The sequence below is a fragment of the Camellia sinensis genome, chromosome 1 (genome assembly GCF_055761805.1).
Source record: "Camellia sinensis isolate YWXY chromosome 1, ASM5576180v1, whole genome shotgun sequence".
Taxonomy (NCBI): domain Eukaryota; kingdom Viridiplantae; phylum Streptophyta; class Magnoliopsida; order Ericales; family Theaceae; genus Camellia; species Camellia sinensis.
Window position 1 is genome coordinate 146,058,144 of NC_138961.1, and position 17,302 is coordinate 146,075,445.

At 37.2% G+C, this 17,302-nt stretch overlaps 1 protein-coding gene across 5 annotated transcripts in view; it reads left to right on the forward strand.

Moving 5' to 3' along the window:
• Window positions 1-7,120: 7,120 nt before the first annotated feature.
• Window positions 7,121-17,302, forward strand: part of LOC114305859 (ABC transporter I family member 10) — a 34,988-nt gene continuing 24,806 nt past the window's right edge. For 2 of the 5 annotated variants that reach the window (XM_028250997.2, XM_082886290.1), the window contains exons 1-2: window positions 7,121-7,581; window positions 8,125-8,380. In XM_028250997.2, coding sequence (XP_028106798.2) covers window positions 7,291-7,581; window positions 8,125-8,380 — 547 coding nt within the window. In that variant the 5' untranslated portion in view covers window positions 7,121-7,290. Of the gene's footprint in view, window positions 7,582-7,814; window positions 7,924-8,124; window positions 8,381-17,302 lie in introns of all 5 variants that reach the window. The other 3 variants (XM_082886287.1, XM_082886292.1, XM_082886283.1) reach the window with 3 other exon arrangements.

A 17,302-nucleotide genomic window follows, 5' to 3' on the forward strand; every position in this document is an offset into this window, starting at 1 on the left:
CATGCTCGGTGTACTTCAGATAATCTCCTTTCACAAATACAGAATTAAAGAACAATAAAATTTAATTATAGATAAAATCAAATCCACTCCACAATCACTAAACCCAACGGTATAAAATTTGGAACAACAAAATAATTCACTCCACAATCAAATTTTTTTCAACATTCCTTATTTAATTTACTTGATAATCTGAACCCATTTTGTAAATCAGAAATCACATAATAGGTTCACATAATATAGGTTCACATAAAATTTTACCACAAATTTTACCAGAAATCACACAATAGGTTCACATAATATAAATCACATAAAAATCACATAATATAAATCACATAAATCATATAAATCACACAATCAAACCCGAATGAGAAACAAATCACATAAAAAATTAGACACCCAACGAAAACCCAAATAAAATTTTTGAGGCATTTTACAGAACATAAAACAAAGAAACCTTAGATACCAATCTCTAAAGGCACAAAGAGACACACATAAAACAAAGAGAGAAACCTTAGATATGCGTAGAAAAGGGAGGAAAATTTTGAAGAGGATACCGACCTCTTTCTTGTTGGTTGCGTCGACCGATCTACCGATCTACAGTGCAATAAATTACGAACACAAAATTACCGACCTCTTTCTTGTTGGTTAAGTCTAAAAAATTGCGAACATTTGTGATAGTGCAAACAAACAAACAAACAAACAAATCAAAATACGAACACATAATAAATTATACGAAAACATAATAAATTATAAACACATAAACACAAAAATAGGAACACCGTTTTTTTTTAAACACACACACGCACACAAATTAAGTAAACAAACAAACCAAATTTTTTAAAATTGAATTTATGCACAATTTGTATATACAAAATCTTTTTATATAATACACCTAATATTTTCTTAGTTGATGATTCAAATTATTATTATTATTATTATTATTATTATTATTATTATTATTATTATTATTATTATTATTATTATTATTATTTTCAGGATCTTAGAGTTTGCTAGGGATGAGTAATTGAGTTAATACTGTAGGAGTAGACATTCTTATGGGATGATTTTTGAATATTGGAATTATAATTTATCTAGAAATAATCTGGAAAGGTGATTGGTATGTATATAGCTAATTCAGTTGCTTCCTAGAGTATATTAAAAAAGATTAGCCTTGGTAAACTGACCAAAAGATTAGCCTTGCTTCCTGGTGATTGGTATTTATCTAGAAACCTATTTCAAAACCAAAATATAGAGCCGCAAACATACAAACCGAAATCATACAAATCCGAAATCAAAATACATAAATAGAAATACATAGAAATACATAAATACCAAAATACAAAGATTCGAAAACTTATTTCAAAATCAAAACTGAAATCATACAAACCCATTTCAAAATCAAAACCGAAATCATTCAAATCCATTTCAAAATCAAAATTAAAACTGAAACCATGTCGAAATCATATGCAGAATTCTGTAGAAATCATATGAATTAAGCCTTAGACAATGAATTAAGTGGTCTAGTAGTTAAGCCGCCTTTGTCCCCATTACAATTGCCTCCTAAAAAAAAAAAGGCTATAATTGCTTTTGTCATTGTATATTCTGACTTGTGTAGAAGAATGATATGGACATTCAAAGTGAGCTTCAGACCAACCAACTTAGATGCATATTATGTAATGAATACAAAATTCAAAGTCAATAACCAACTTGATCGCAGATTATGTAACGAATACAGAGCTTAATGCAATAGATGTGTTTTGACTGAAATTGTTGCTGAAAACACTTGAATTCTATTAGTGAAGACAAAAAAACATAGCAAAACAATATTTGAATTACAACTTGACATAGTTTACAACAACGTTTATACCTTGGGGACAAATAGCCGTTCCACTTGAGACCAAGGGATTGATCAGCCAAAATTCTGCAGAATTCATATGCAGAATTCTTGCCGAAATCATATGCAGAATTCTTCTTTAGTTTTACTCAATAGCAAAGCAATATATCAGTTGGCTCAATATCAAAGCAAAAGCCAAACGTTACCAAAGCAATAACAAAAGAAAAACAATAAGAACCAAAGTAATAAACTAACTGAGCAGCCGAGCAGGATGTCGAGCAGCCGTAGTGAATAGCTGAGCAGCCAAAGTGATGAAGGCAAAAGCTCTGATGAAGGCAAAAGCTGAGAGAGGGAAAAAAAAATTCAAGAAGAAGAACAATTACCCGATGAAGAAAAATTCAAGAAGAAACTCTTGGTTATCCTCCATGTGAATGAAATGATAATTTGTAATGATAAATGCTGTGAATTGGTTGATTCCTATTCATGAAAATGCTAATCATGAAATGCTAATTTGTAATAACTCTTGGTATTCTTCCATGTGAATGAAATGCTAATCATGAAAATTTCTGATGACTATTCAACTGGATAGCTATTGTAAGTTTTAGGATGTGCAGTTAAGTAGCTTGAACTGAATAAATTTTCTTTTGGCAGCCAATTAAAAGGAAAAAGAAAGGAGAAGAGAAGAGGATGACCCAAGAAGAGATGCTTCTGGAAGCAGCTCAAACAGGTTTTATGTTATAAGTTTGATTTGAAGAGATAGTCTACCAATTTTACTTGTGGGATGATCTCAAATATTCATGATCTCAGATAGTCTACCAAAAATTCAAGAAGAATACTAAAGTCATGTTTTCAATAACTCTATTGAACCCAGCAATTAAAAACTATAGTTAAGAACCCAGCAGTTAAGAACTCAATAACTCAATATATATATATATATCATTCAAATAACTCAAAATCCAAACCCAAAACCAAAAAAACAGAGCAAGGAAAATGTGAGCCAGACGGTAGACAGAGAGGGAAATGGAACCACTTAAATTGTTATTTCCCTAACTTCTGATCCTTTTGATGCTCAAAAGTATTTCTTATCCATACTTTTTCTAAAAAAACAAATGCAATTGAAAGAACATTTTAGCTCACAGACTGGGTTGTGAAAACATTTGTATCACAACACAAACTTCTATTATTTTCATTTTTTTTCCGCCCGAAGGCAAATGAAATCAAATTATGAATCGGATATATGACATAGTAGTTGATTTCACAAAGGGATTATCTCATTCCTGATCGACATATAATCCAAGTAGCAACAGGAAGTTGCATATTCTTTTCCAACCTTCTCAAATCAATTTTGCATGTTATCATCAAATGCTATAACAATATATACAATACACACCTCACTATCTACTTCTCTCAACTCTGCAGCAGTATTTGTTTGTCCTTCATTCACATTATATTTTCTACAAAATGGTATAGCCAAGCCAAGCTTCTCTTCAGAGAGTAGGAATGGGAAGGTAGATAGAAGGTATGGGAAGATAGATGGTGGACAGAGGGTATGGGGGAGACACATAAATGTGTTGGGCGGGAAATGTTAGCCATCCAAAGCAAATCTAAACCATTGAAATAAACTTGGGATTAATCTCAGCCATTGGATCAAAATGTATCTCACATACATTTTTGACATAAATTCAAAAACCATTGTGAATTATTATACAGAAATTTGTATTTCTATAATTATTATAAAATTTCACAAATTCACAATTGGTAATAGTATTTTTACGTATTTTAATAAACAATGAACTCCATGCACATGGAGCTTACATGCGACGGTGACAACAACGTAGGGGGCAGATGGTATACTCATTTAAATAGGTACTCACTTCTAATCTATTTAAACAGAGTGGTCTTTACCTTTAGTTTGAAAAGAGTGAGCGAAGTGATCGACTCGAGACAAAAAGAGAAGGGGAGCGAGCAGTTCCGACAGAATTAGAATCTGAAACCAACAAAAAATTCTTAGAGTAGAGCTCGATAGAGAGAATTCTGGTGCGACGCAGAACAGCCCAACAGAGAGAAAATCTAACCTCACCACATATAATTTTAAACAAACAAACAAAAAAGAGAGGAATTTTTTTATGGATTTTGAATAACAGTATTTTAAACAATGAAAAGTTGAATCAAATAACCCAAACAATCCCAATGTGGCCAACAGCTAACAAAACAACAATAAATAAAAAATAAAAAAAATCAGCAGACAAATCACCAGAAAACAAACACCAAGGATGCGGGGGTAGATGTCAATCCCATGTCCATTATTAGTAGGTTAAGAGAAAACTGTGTAACTATACCTTAGTATCATTCCAACTTAATGTAGATCAATCATAAATGTTGATTGGTCAGCATTCATAAATTTGCTTCCCATGGCACAAAATATCCTATTTGAGAGCCATCAACCCCATTCGATACATATGATCGGCTATGGACTCTGGATTCTCAACATCCCTTCGCTCCCATCCCGTTCTCTTCGTCGTCTGATCAAACCCCAAAAAACCCCCAAACCCAAAAAACAAAATCACAAATTTAGGCAATGATATTCGAGAGAGAATCGATACATATATACATAGAAGGGTTGGATGAGGAATACCTTGAGACGGTGACAGAGAGACAGAAAATCGATGGCAGAAGAAGCGGGGACCGAGGATGAATCGCCATTAGAGGAAGCTGAAGCGGAGTGTGGTGGTGATGATGAGGATGAAGAAGGAGGCTCGGTGGCCATTCGAAAAACCCTAGAAGGGTTGGATGAGGAAGTTCGAGCTCTGAAAAACTTGAATCGAATGAGTTCGGTCGAAGCGAGTGAAGGTACCGAGAAGGATTTACAGAACACTCGACTCCCATTTGAAATCAAGAAGAAGAGAGGGAGAAGGGTTAGGTGGGAGGCAGACCTGTGAGAGACAGAAGAAGAGCAGTGTTTGATACACTTGGTAGAAATGAGAGGAGTGTTTGAGAGACAACCGCTAGATGTTGATCGGGAAAGATCTCAACCATTGATATAAATGTATCTCTCATACATTTTTACACATTTTCAAAAACCATCCTCCCTTATTATGTAGATTTACTATTTTCAGATCTCTGTGCACTCTATTGCTATAAAACCCTCGTTTTTTTTTTTATAAAAAAAATTCAGTTTGGAAATTTCAGCACTGATTTTTTGAAATTATACACTTAATTTGAAACTTAACTTCTAAATAAAAGTGATTAGTTCTACAAATTTGTTCAAAAAAAGAAAAAATTCAGCAGTTGATGTCTGAATATAATAAAATAATTCGGTACTGATTGTCCGACTGAAAACGCGAAAAAAAAAAGTTCTGCACAAAAAAATTAAACTTTTCATCACTAATAAAGTATAAATCTCGAAATTAAAATAATATGAGAGTTGTTATGAGAGTATTATTTTACAAGTAATAGATAAATATAGAGTGTGTAACAAGTAAAGTGATAACAATAGAAAACTATGGTTTAAACTTTTTTCACTTAAAAGATATATTAGATTTTTATTTTTTATTTTTAAAAGATATATATAAAAAAGGGATTTTTTTTTAGGGTTCCTGGTATTAAGATTTTATAGTATAAAGGACATCTAATATTTTCATAATGTCTAAGGTCCCTCAATTTGATCCAGAGAAATTCTGCTCTAGAGAAATTCTGTCCAGAGAAATTTCAACCCAGAGAAATTTCCATCCAGAGAAATTTCAAGCCAGAGAATTTCTCTGGTTTGTTCAGTTTTTTTGATTTTCTATGTTTTGAAATTTCTCTAGGGTTGAATTTTTTCTAATTTTCTCACAACTAACTCTGTGATTTGCTGCTTTGGTTCTTCATGTGATGATTGAGCCTTATCATCCAAAGCTTTCACATATTATAGGGATGAAATACTGGAATATCTTGTCAATAATTGCCTTAAATCACATGTGGTTTTCGTTTTGGGGGAATAAAATGAGCAACTTCGTAAAGAAATTTTAATCAATGGGCAAACAAAGAAAAAAGAATTCAAATGAATTAGAGCATTAAGAGAAGAACTCTGTGGGTTATAAAATGAATTCAATTCTCAAGTTGACATCATTACACCTTTATACATACCAAAGATTAAAAAAACATGATTTCCAAATCAAAGAAAATTCACAGAAAAAATGTCAAATTTCTCTAGACAACACTTGAGGATTAGTTCAATTCAAACTAGAGAATTTCTCTGGATCAACCCAGAGAAAATTCAGTTCAAACCATAGAATTTCTCTGGACCAATCCAGAGAAAATTCAGTTTAAACCAGAGAATTTCTCCGGACCAATCCAGAGAAATTTCAGTTCAAACCAGAGAATTTATCTGATTTCAACCCAGAGAAAATTCAGTTAAGGTGATCGTGATTTACCATTTCTTTCTGATAATGGATCATCTGAATCAGCTTTTCACTGCCACCGCAAACCTGCCCTTCCTTTGGTTCTTCATGTGAGGATTGAGCCTTGTCATCCTCACCATCAAGAGAGAGAGAGAGAGAGAGTCTCCGATTAGAAGAAAGTTTCAACTGTTCCAACAATGGCGAAAATCTCAGAAGTAGAACCACCCGTATCTTATTCACCAGACTCCCCAGAAAACAACAACAAATCAAAAATTCCTTTGGGCTTCAACCCCAACACCATGCGAATCACCAAACCCGGATTGAAGCGTCTCATTCTCTCCCTCACCGTTCTCTTCTCCTTCCTCTTAGGTCATTCTCTCTCTCTCTCTGTATATATATATATATATATATATGTATATGAATTTGGTGTTTCGATTGTGTTGACAAGTCTTCCATTCTTGCTGAAATCCATCGAGATATACCGTGCACCTCTTCCATTTCGCGACATCGATTCACTTTCAAATGCAATCGAATCGACTCCACTGGTCTTCCCTTGCCGCTTTCACGCAGTCTTTGTAGGTTTCGATCACAAATCCTCACTCGAGTCGAGTGCGGATAAGCTAGGGTTTTCAATTCTAGGTCATATGACCAAGTTTACTGGCGATGATTCGGTCTGTGGCTGCTCTGCAGTAGAGGAAGAGAGATAAAGAGTCAAATTTCTCTGATATATGTTTAGGGACCTTAGACATCAAAAAATAATTTTGTGGATCTCTTCTATTACGAAAAGTGGGAGGGGGACTCTAGACTAATTTTTTCACATAAAAAATATTTTTATATAATTATTTTAATTAAAAATATAATTATTATTAAAATAATATTTTATTAAATATGTGTTAATACGAAAAGGGGGTATCACCAGTTAATAGGAGAGGGAAACGGAAGAGAGGGGAGCGAGTGGGAAAGCGCAGGTTAAGGGAGAGGCTATAGACGGGCAAATGATGGTTAAGAGAGGGAAATAAGAACAGAGAGAAGGAACTAGAGAGAGAGAGAGCAGATTGATTGTTGAAGAGATAAGAAATGACATTGAACGCGTCGGCGACGGCGACGGCGACGGCGGCATTCGCAAAACCCTTGTGTCCTCCTTGTTGTAAAATCCTAGTCAAGCAATTTCTTTTATCTTCTTCGAGGCATGTTTTCATAACAAATTCACATTCTATGTCCAATTCTACAACACTTACCGCCAAACCCAACAAACTCAAATTCAGGGTTTCTACTTGTAGAGTTTCAACTTCCAGTTTGAGCTCTGTTCAACTTCAACAACAAGAAGAATATGAAGAAGACGACTCCCAGTCAACTCAGCTATTCGAGGTAGGTGTGTCACTAGTTCATTTCCCCCCTCAAATAACACTGCTGCCCTGGTTTTGCATTGCCTTGTTTGCCTCTAATGAAAAAAATAAAAAAAACATAAATGAAAAAAACAACTAAACTATGAGAGATTTTATCTGATCACCAACCAACAAACAGGATGTCAGTAGGTTGTTTTATGGCAGATATTACTTTCTGATTTGTGATATTAGTTTCTATTTTATGGACATTGGTAGATAGCTTGCTTATGGACAAACTAGCGGTAGTGATGCATGTGCAACTCGAAAAAAAGTCATATTGTAAGAATAATGACAAAGAGGAATGCTTGTATGTGTTGTTCAAGTGGTAAGTGCCTTCTTTATCAAACGCATGATCTTGGTTTTGAGTCACAATCCCTCTTAATATAATTTTTACATAAACACCAACTATAGGAGTACCCAAAATTTGAGACATTAACACCATCGTAAGTCTTCACATAGATAATAGTATAGAGAGTTTTATAATCTGAATCATTTAAAAGTCTATATACATTGCATGGGTTTCCAGAAGTTGAAGGATGTGGAGAGAGAACACATAAATAAATTGGAAGAGCTTGGGAGAAAGGCTAATATTCAGTTAGAAAGGCAACTTGTTATGACTTCAGATTGGAGCAGGAAGTTGCTGACGATGCGGGGAAAATTAAGGGGATCAGAGTGGGACCCTGAAAACTCACACAGAATTGACTACAGTCAATTTTTGAGACTTTTCAACTCAAATAATGTCCAATTTATGGAGTACTCAAATAATGGGCAGACAATATCAGGTTGGAAAATCTTCTCCCTACTTATTAGTTACTTCTTTATTGCATTTTTTTTTTTCTTTTTGTTAGCTGGTATGTACATGCCTTAGTTTTACCTCAAATTGAACACTTGTCTCTAATTTGTAGACAAATAGATACGCAGATATTTGGTGCCATTTGGTAACGTTTAGAGTTTATTGTTTTTTGTTTTAAAAAAATAAATAAATATGTTTATGTTTTTGGTGAAAGCAAAAAGCATAATTGGTACACATGTTTTTAAAAACTTTGTTTACCATGAGAAAACAATAGTTGACGTAGCGACAGATTCACAGAATATTCAAAAAATGATTATTATTACTCTCCTCATCCGTCCTACACATAATACATTATTGAGGGAACAAAATACAATTAGTTTGGATCAAATCATTGGTATCGAGCTTCTTATGTGCCAAAGGCATGTAAATACTTTAACTTTCAGAGGCACTAATGCTTTTCAAATCTTTTAGTGAGAATTAAAAAGTGATACATTTGCATTATCAATAAGACTATCAAAGAAGGATTTACAAGAGAACACTTCGAAAGGATGAATAAACCAAATCTTCCTATCCGTTACATTGTCAAAGAAACATCATGAAGAATATATGGCATAGATGTCAACTCGTGAGCCTCAATCGTTCTACTTCTTAAAGAAATTGAATTTTTACGAGATCGGCACTACAAAAGAAGGAAATATTGACGCAATAGAAACATTTTGATTTCGCGAAAAACAATACCAATTATGGAATAAATAGTAGAGGTCACCTCCCTTTTCCACACATCTTTGCAAAATCAAATATTCTTCCCATCACCCAAATTGAAATGAACAAGCTGAAGAAAATGGGAGTATCCCTGAGAAATACATTTCCATGGAGCTCAAGAGCTTTCCCTGACAACTACTTTAGAATTCCAACCATCAGGTTGCAACCCACACATACTCCTACTAACAGAGTACCGTAATCAGTATTGTTCAACTAGAAACCTTCCTAACCACTACCAAAAAGAGCCAAATTCTTAGCTACTATTTTACCGACTCCCAAGCTCCCTATTATTTGGAAGGTACACCATCCCCTAACTGATAAAATGTCCCATCCCTTGTCACTACCCTCCCACACAATGTCTTTCATTAATTTCTCTATTTTATTGGGCACCCTGCCGAAATTTTGAACAAAGATATAAAATAGGAACACTAGATAACCCCAATTGAATGAAAGGAAGCCTGCCGCCCTTAGAAATCAAAGTGCTTTTTTTCTTGTCCACGCGTCCAAAGCATTTTGGATTTCAACCTGCATACATTCCAGTTGCTTTCAATTTAATTAAATAGCTACATTGCTTGATTGACATCAGTTTATGAAAGTTTTAGGACTCGCAGCCCATTCGGATTGTGAGGTGAGAAAAGAAAAGAAATGAATTGAATGTGGTCTGCCACTATCATGTTTGGATAGGTAAGAAAGCAAAGCATGTGAGAGAGGGATGTGAGTGAGATTTCTTTTTCTTTCTTTGTATTTTAAGGGACAATCTTGTTACTATAAATATTTTATAGGGGGAAATTCATTTTTTACCCCATGTGGTTTAAGCCTGGAGCACTTCACCCCTTGTCTTTTAAAATAGCCAGTTACCCCTCATGTGGTTTTGACCGTTTTACAATATTCTCCCTACTGTTAATAAGTCCGTTCAAATTGACAAAATTTGTGACGTGCGCCGAAACCTAGTTTCATCTTCTTTCAAAAACCTAACCCTAATCATCTTCTTCCCCAATTTTATTGGCCTCCCTCGCTACCCCTTCCTCTTCCTCTGTCCCCCGCCACCCCTGTAACCCTCTCTTACCATCACAGTGCTGCTGCCACTTTCTCCTCCCACACCCACACTCCCATAACCCACTCACTACTACACTCCCGCTGCACTCCCTCTCCCCTTATGCACATCCCCGCGACGCCTTGGCACCATCCCATCACCACTGCCACTCGCTCTCCCTTCACCTACACCTCTGTGAGTAGTTGGATTTTAGCATTAAGGTTGAATATGGAGAGATAATAGAGGCAGAAAAGAGAAAAGAAAGAACGCAAAAGTTTAATGTGGTTCGGCTAATATTGGCCTACATCCACACACACAAAGCCCTAGGGGACTATATCTTTCATTCACTTAATTTGATACTCTTGTTTACATGATACACCATATATATAGAGTGGGAGATACAATCAAATCCATTTAGTTAAGGAATTGAAATAAATCAAAGATACAAAAGAATCATAATATTCACAAATCATGGGATCTTCATATATTTTGATATCTTCATATCTTCTGATATCTTTGACAATATAATTTTATTTCCAATATGAATCTGTTCTTATTTGTGAAAAATAGATTTATGGACTTAGATGGCTAGTCATAAGATGGAAACTTGATGCCTACAATATGGAAATTGATGCTTGACAACTTGTTTCGAATGCAAAATGCTCAGATCTGTTCCAGATGTATATATAATGTTTATATAGGCGTACTACGTTACATGGACTCGAGTGCCGATATCGGGTGCCGGTGCACATCCGGGGGTCGGACACTTCAAAACTAAAAATTGAGGATACGTGGATATGGGTCCAAATTTGGATACGGGTATGGAGATACGTTAAATAATTTTTTTGAAAATATATTTATTATATGAAAATGAGTTAAATAGTTATTTTTTAAATATATTTATTATTTTTTATTGATAATATTTTAAATTTATTTATATATATATAATTTATTTTTAATTGACATATATATATTATAAATAAATATGATTTATAAATAGTTATTTTTATTGATATATGACATATATATTAATTAAATATCGTTTGAGAGAGAGAGAGCAGAATAGAGAGAAAGAGAGAAGAGAAGAGAAAACAGAGGAGAGAGAGAGAGAGAGAGAGAGAGAGAGAGAAGATAGATTGAAGATCATCGAAGATGAAGCCAGTGAAGATAGATCGAAGCTCGTTTTACGGTAGTGCTCGTCGAAGTCGAAGGGGCCATGCCCCGCTCATCGAATTCGAAGGGGAAGTCGAAGGGTGTGAGATCGAATTCATCGAATAGAGGATCGAAGCCAGTGACCAGGTACTCTCTTTGCCCTCTCTTTCGTTTCTTCTGCATTTAGAGCAAAATAGAGCCGTATCCATTTGTAGAGGGCCGTATCCCGGCCGTTTCTCGGATCAATACCCGTGTCGTGTCGACACGGGTACCTCCAAATTTCAAGGAGTCCGCGTAACGTAGTATGCATATACACAAGTATAATTAAAAATCAATTTGTATAATCACAGTTGGTAAATATATGCACAGTGTGTAGGTGTGTATGTGCACTATGTGTATATCTATATGTAAATATATTGTATATTATTTATTATATAATATAATGTAATATGATATTAAATTAGAAATAAAGTTAAAAGTTAGAGAAATTAAGTGATTATATATTATTTAATTGGTTAATTGTGATTAAATTAAAATTAATTGTATAATAAAAAAGATAGAAGGAAAAAGAAAGAGAAAAAGATGGGTGTTAAGGTCGTTTTATGTTTAAGGTTAACGGTGTCAGTGTCACACTTCTGTCCAAAACGACATGAGGGGTAATCGACTATTTTTAAAAGAGGTGAAGTTCTTGAAGCTTGAATAATCAGCTTAGGGTATGATGAGATATCACTCCTTATTTATAAATGAAGATTAGGGTTTACAAACAAGACAATTACAAGATGATCCCTGAGGGCATAACAATGATTACAGACCCTAGTGCCTTTCGGCTAATAAAATACTAAGTGACTTTCGGTGATTATAATATGCCAACACTCCCCCTCAAGCTGGTACGAAGATATCTCTCATGCCCAGCTTGCCTAATATGTCATGAAACGGTTTATTCCCAATTCCCTTGGTGAGAATGTCAGCAAGTTGTTCACCAGACTGAACAAAAGGAGTACAAATGGTACCACTAGTGAGTTTCTCCTTAATGAAGTGGCGATCAATCTCAACATGTTTTGTCCTGTCATGTTGAACTGGATTGTGAGCAATGTTGATGGCGGCCTTATTATCACAATATAACCGCATGGAGTCCGTCTGAGCAATACCTAGATCACTCAACAATAATTTGATCCATAAAAGTTCACACACACCTTGTGCCACAGCTCTAAACTCAGCTTCTGCACTTGACCTGGCAACCACATTTTGTTTCTTACTCCTCCAAGTAACTAGGTTGCCGCCGACAAATGTGCAATACCCTGAAGTTGATCTCCTATCAGTTACTGACCCAGCCCAGTCAGCATCTGTATAGGCTTCTACACGAAGATGATCATACTTTGAAAAATACAGACCCTTACCAGGAGCAGACTTCAAATACCTCAAGATTCTCATGACAGCCTCAAAGTGAATCTGATGAGGAGCATGCATAAACTGACTAACTACACTGACAGCAACAGCAATATCAGGACGGGAGTGAGATAGGTAAATGAGCTTACCCACTAATCGTTGATAGCTCCCCCTATCCACAACTTCCCCTCCTTCATCATCTCCCAATTTTTGATTGGGTTCCAGTGGGGTGGCACATGCCTTGCAGCCAAGCATCCCAGTTTCCTTCAACAGGTCAAGCACATATTTTCTCTGTGAGATAAATATCCCATCCTTAGAGCGAGCAACTTCAATTCCCAGAAAATACTTCAAGCTTCCCAAGTCTTTGATTTCAAACTCTTTGGCTAAGTATTTCTTCAACAGAGGTATTTCCCCACTATCATTGCCTGTAAGAACTATGTCATCTACATAAACAATAAGTGTTGTAGTCTTACCGCATGAGGAATGTTTCACAAACAATGTGTGATCTGCCTGACTTTGTTTGAAACCATATTTAAACATAGCCTGAGTGAATCTTTCAAACCAAGCCCTTGGAGACTGTTTGAGACCATATAATGACTTCCGAAGTTTGCATACTTTCCCTTCTGTTTGATGATCCTCAAAACCCGAAGGAATGTCCATATATACTTCTTCTTCGAGGTCACCATGGAGAAAAGCATTCTTGACATCAAACTGATAAAGCGGCCAATCTAGATTAGCTGCTAGAGAGAGAAGTACTCTGACTGAATTCATTTTAGCCACGGGTGCGAAGGTCTCCTGATAATCAATGCCATATGTCTGAGTAAACCCTTTTGCCACAAGTCTTGCCTTGTAACGCTCAATAGACCCATCTGCTTTGTGTTTCACAGTATATACCCATTTACAGCCCACAGGTCGTTTGCCCGTAGGTAACTCAGTCAATTCCCAAGTGCCATTCTTCCTAAGTGCTTTCATTTCCTCAATCATGGCTAGTTTCCACTCAGAGATAGCAAGAGCATCCTGAAAATGGTTAGGAATGCTAACAGAGGAAATATTGGACACAAACGCTCTATATGAGGATGACAAATGAGAGTATGATACAAACTGTGAGATAGGATGTTGAGTACAAGATCTCACACCCTTCCTTTTGGCAATAGGAACATCAAGATCAATGGACTCACGAGATTCAAAGTTACCTAGACTCTCATCAGAAGCAGGAGATGGCAGTGGAGTAGCAGAAACGGTCCCTTGTATCCAGTTAACTTGTTTTCTGTCGATGTCCCGGACATAAACATGCCCATCCTTATTCTTGGTGACAGTGGGTTCTATAGTTCCAGTAGAAGAGGGGGGTGCAAGAACAACTGGTTCTACCATAGGAGGCACAGGACTCACTTCTACCATAGGAGACACAGGACTCACTTCACACCAAGGCTCCCCCGGAAATGAGGACGGTGACACCGGAGAGGACTGGGACTCAAAGAAATAGGACTGGGACTCAAAGAAAGTGACATCCATGGACACAAACCACTTACGAGAAGAAGGGTGGTAACATTTATACCCCTTTTGAGTAGGAGAATAACCAAGGAAAACACACTTGAGGGAGCGAGGGTCCAACTTACCACGAGAGGGAGAGTGATTATGGACAAAACAGACAACCAAATATTTTGGGAGGAATAGAAAACAAGGACTGAGAACCGAGGAGGACGTGAAGCGGAGCCTGTTTGTCCAAGACCTGGGTAGGGAGACGATTAATAAGATGGGCAGCGGTGAGAACAGCGTCGCCCCAATAGGGTTGAGGCACGTTCATAAAAAAACACATGCACCGAGCCATGTCAAGAAGATGCCGATTCTTGCGTTCGGCCACCCCATTTTGTTGAGGGGTATTGGTGCAAGAGGTCTGATGGATAATGCCATGAGTAGAGAAATATTGTCCTAACCCATAATCTATGTATTCCCCGCCATTATCAGAACGAAATATTTTGATAGTGGCCCCAAACTGAGTACAAATCATCTTATGAAAAGTGCGAAACACAGAGAAAACTTCACTCTTATCTTTCATGAGATACACCCAAGTAGCACGAGAAAAATCATCAATAAATGTAACAAACCAGCGATGACCTTTCACAGACAGAACACGAGAGGGACCCCAAACATCAGAATGTATTAATGAAAAAGGAACTAAGCTTTTATTCAAACTGGGAGCAAAAGAAGCTCTATGTTGTTTTCCAAGTTGACAAGACTCACAAAGAAAGTCAGACACATGATGATTTGCGAAACTAGAAGGAAATAAATGCTTAAGTAAATGAAATGAGGGATGCCCAAGACGCCGATGCCACAACCATACATCAGCGGGGGTAGTAGGAGACGTGGTGGAAGAATAAGCAAGTTTGTCCGGTTGATCTAGGAAATAGAGACCATTTTCTGCACTACCACTGCCAATCGTCCTCCCCGTGACAAGGTCCTGAAAAAGACAATGATCAGGAAAAAACGTCACACAACAATTCAAATCCTGGGTAAGACGACTTAAGGATAACAGATTAACAGAAAACTTGGGAACATGGAGAACAGAAGATAGATGCATGGTAGGAGTGACTTGGACTAAAGCTTTTCCAGAAATGGAAGAAACGGTTCCATCGGCAATCCTAACTTTGTCCTGACCTGAAGAGGGCTTATAGGCAGAGAAAAGATCAGAGGAGCCAGACATATGATCTGAGGCACCAGAATCAATAATCCAAGGCAAAGATGTATGACACAGGAAAGCACAAGGAACAAATGCTAAGTTACCTGAGCGGGCAAAGGACGAGGAAGCGGTACTGAGAGCAGTAGAAGATCGGCGGTCCAACAATTGGCGCAAAGCATCCTCCAGCTCAGTATCAGAAGCTTGGGTAACAGAAGTAGAATTAGAATCAAGGGTATCAACGGCACTAGACTGATGAGCCCGGGAATAGGAATCACGTCCTCGAGAGTGGCCTGACCGACCTCCTCGAGAACCTGACCGATCACCTCGACCCCCAGATGGAGTCCCATGAAGCTTCCAACATGTCTCACGAGTATGCCGCGGCTTCTTGCAATAATCACAGAATACAGACTCCTTAGCAGCAGACGGAGGAGGTAGGCTGAGGCCATCTCGAGGAGTAGACAGTAATGCGGAACGGTCAGTAGAGACAGGGGACATCATAGCTGACCGACGACTCTCCTCATTTTGTACATAGGCAAATGCCTCCTGTAGTGAAGGAAGGGTGTCCATACTCAGAACTCGACCCCTAACTGGATCATACTCCATATTTAGGCCGGCCAAAAATTTAAAGACCCGTTCCCGAGCAATGAACTTCTTGTACCCGACAGAATCAGTAGGGCAAACGGGCTTATAGTCTTCCAGGTGGTCAAGGCGTTTCCAGCCGTTGGTGAGGAAAGTGAAGTACTGAAGAACAGTCTGCTCCCCCTGAAGTGTGCTCTCAATAGAGCGACGCAACTCAAATGCCTGTGAAAAATTTCCTTTGCGGGAATAGGTAACAGCCACAGCCTCCCAAATGTCCTGGGCAGTCTCCATAGACAAGTAGCCCTCACCAAGTTCTGGAACCATCGAATGGATAAGCCAACTCATAATCAAAGAGTTGGTAATCTCCCATTGGCCATAACCTGAGTCAGTGGTACTAGGTGCCTGTATCCTGCCATCAACATACCCCATCTTTCCTCTGCTTTTCAAAAACAAAGTCAAACTTTGAGACCATGCTAGGTAGTTCTGACCATTAAATAGAGAGGTGGTGATTTTCAGACTAGGGTTGGGATTCTCAGTCATGGTAGTAGGTAGAATGAGACTCTCACTCTTTGGTGTTTGAGACGAAGAGGACACACTAGTGGAATCTGTCATGGATACAATACTACCAAACCCACAACAAACTAGTAGAAATCACAAACCCGGAAGGTGGTAGTGAGATAACAGGCACAATGACCACTATAAAGACATAACAAAAAATTAAGAAATGATTTTTTTTTTTTTTTGAATATATATATATATTTTTTTATTTCATATTTATTTATTTATTTATTTATTTTTAATTCTAAGTTGATTTATTATACATGTCTTTATATATAACTATATATATATCCGGCTCTATTTATATATATATCAGGATATATAGGTATATATATATATATTTATATACCACAGTGAGATCAGAGGCTGAGGACGACGAAGAAGACGAGCGACGAAATGGCTGGAGGAGGTCGCCGAGCTGCGGTGCTGTCGGCCGAGTGACGATCGACAGAGGAGGTCGACGAGGAAGATGGCTGAGGAAGACGAGCTGAGGGGATGAGGAGATCGACTGAGGAAGACGGCTGAGGAGATCGACTGAGGAAGATCGACTGAGGAAGACGGCTGAGGAAGATCCACCCAGGTAAGCTTCGAACCCTAGAGTGTTGTTGGTGAAAAGGTCTACCAACGAGGGTGAGCCGAAACCCTATAGGTTCAGCTCTGATACCATGAAGCTTGAATAATCAGCTTAGGGTATGATGAGATATCACCCCTTATTTATAAATGAAGATTAGGGTTTACAAACAAGACAATTACAAGATGATCCC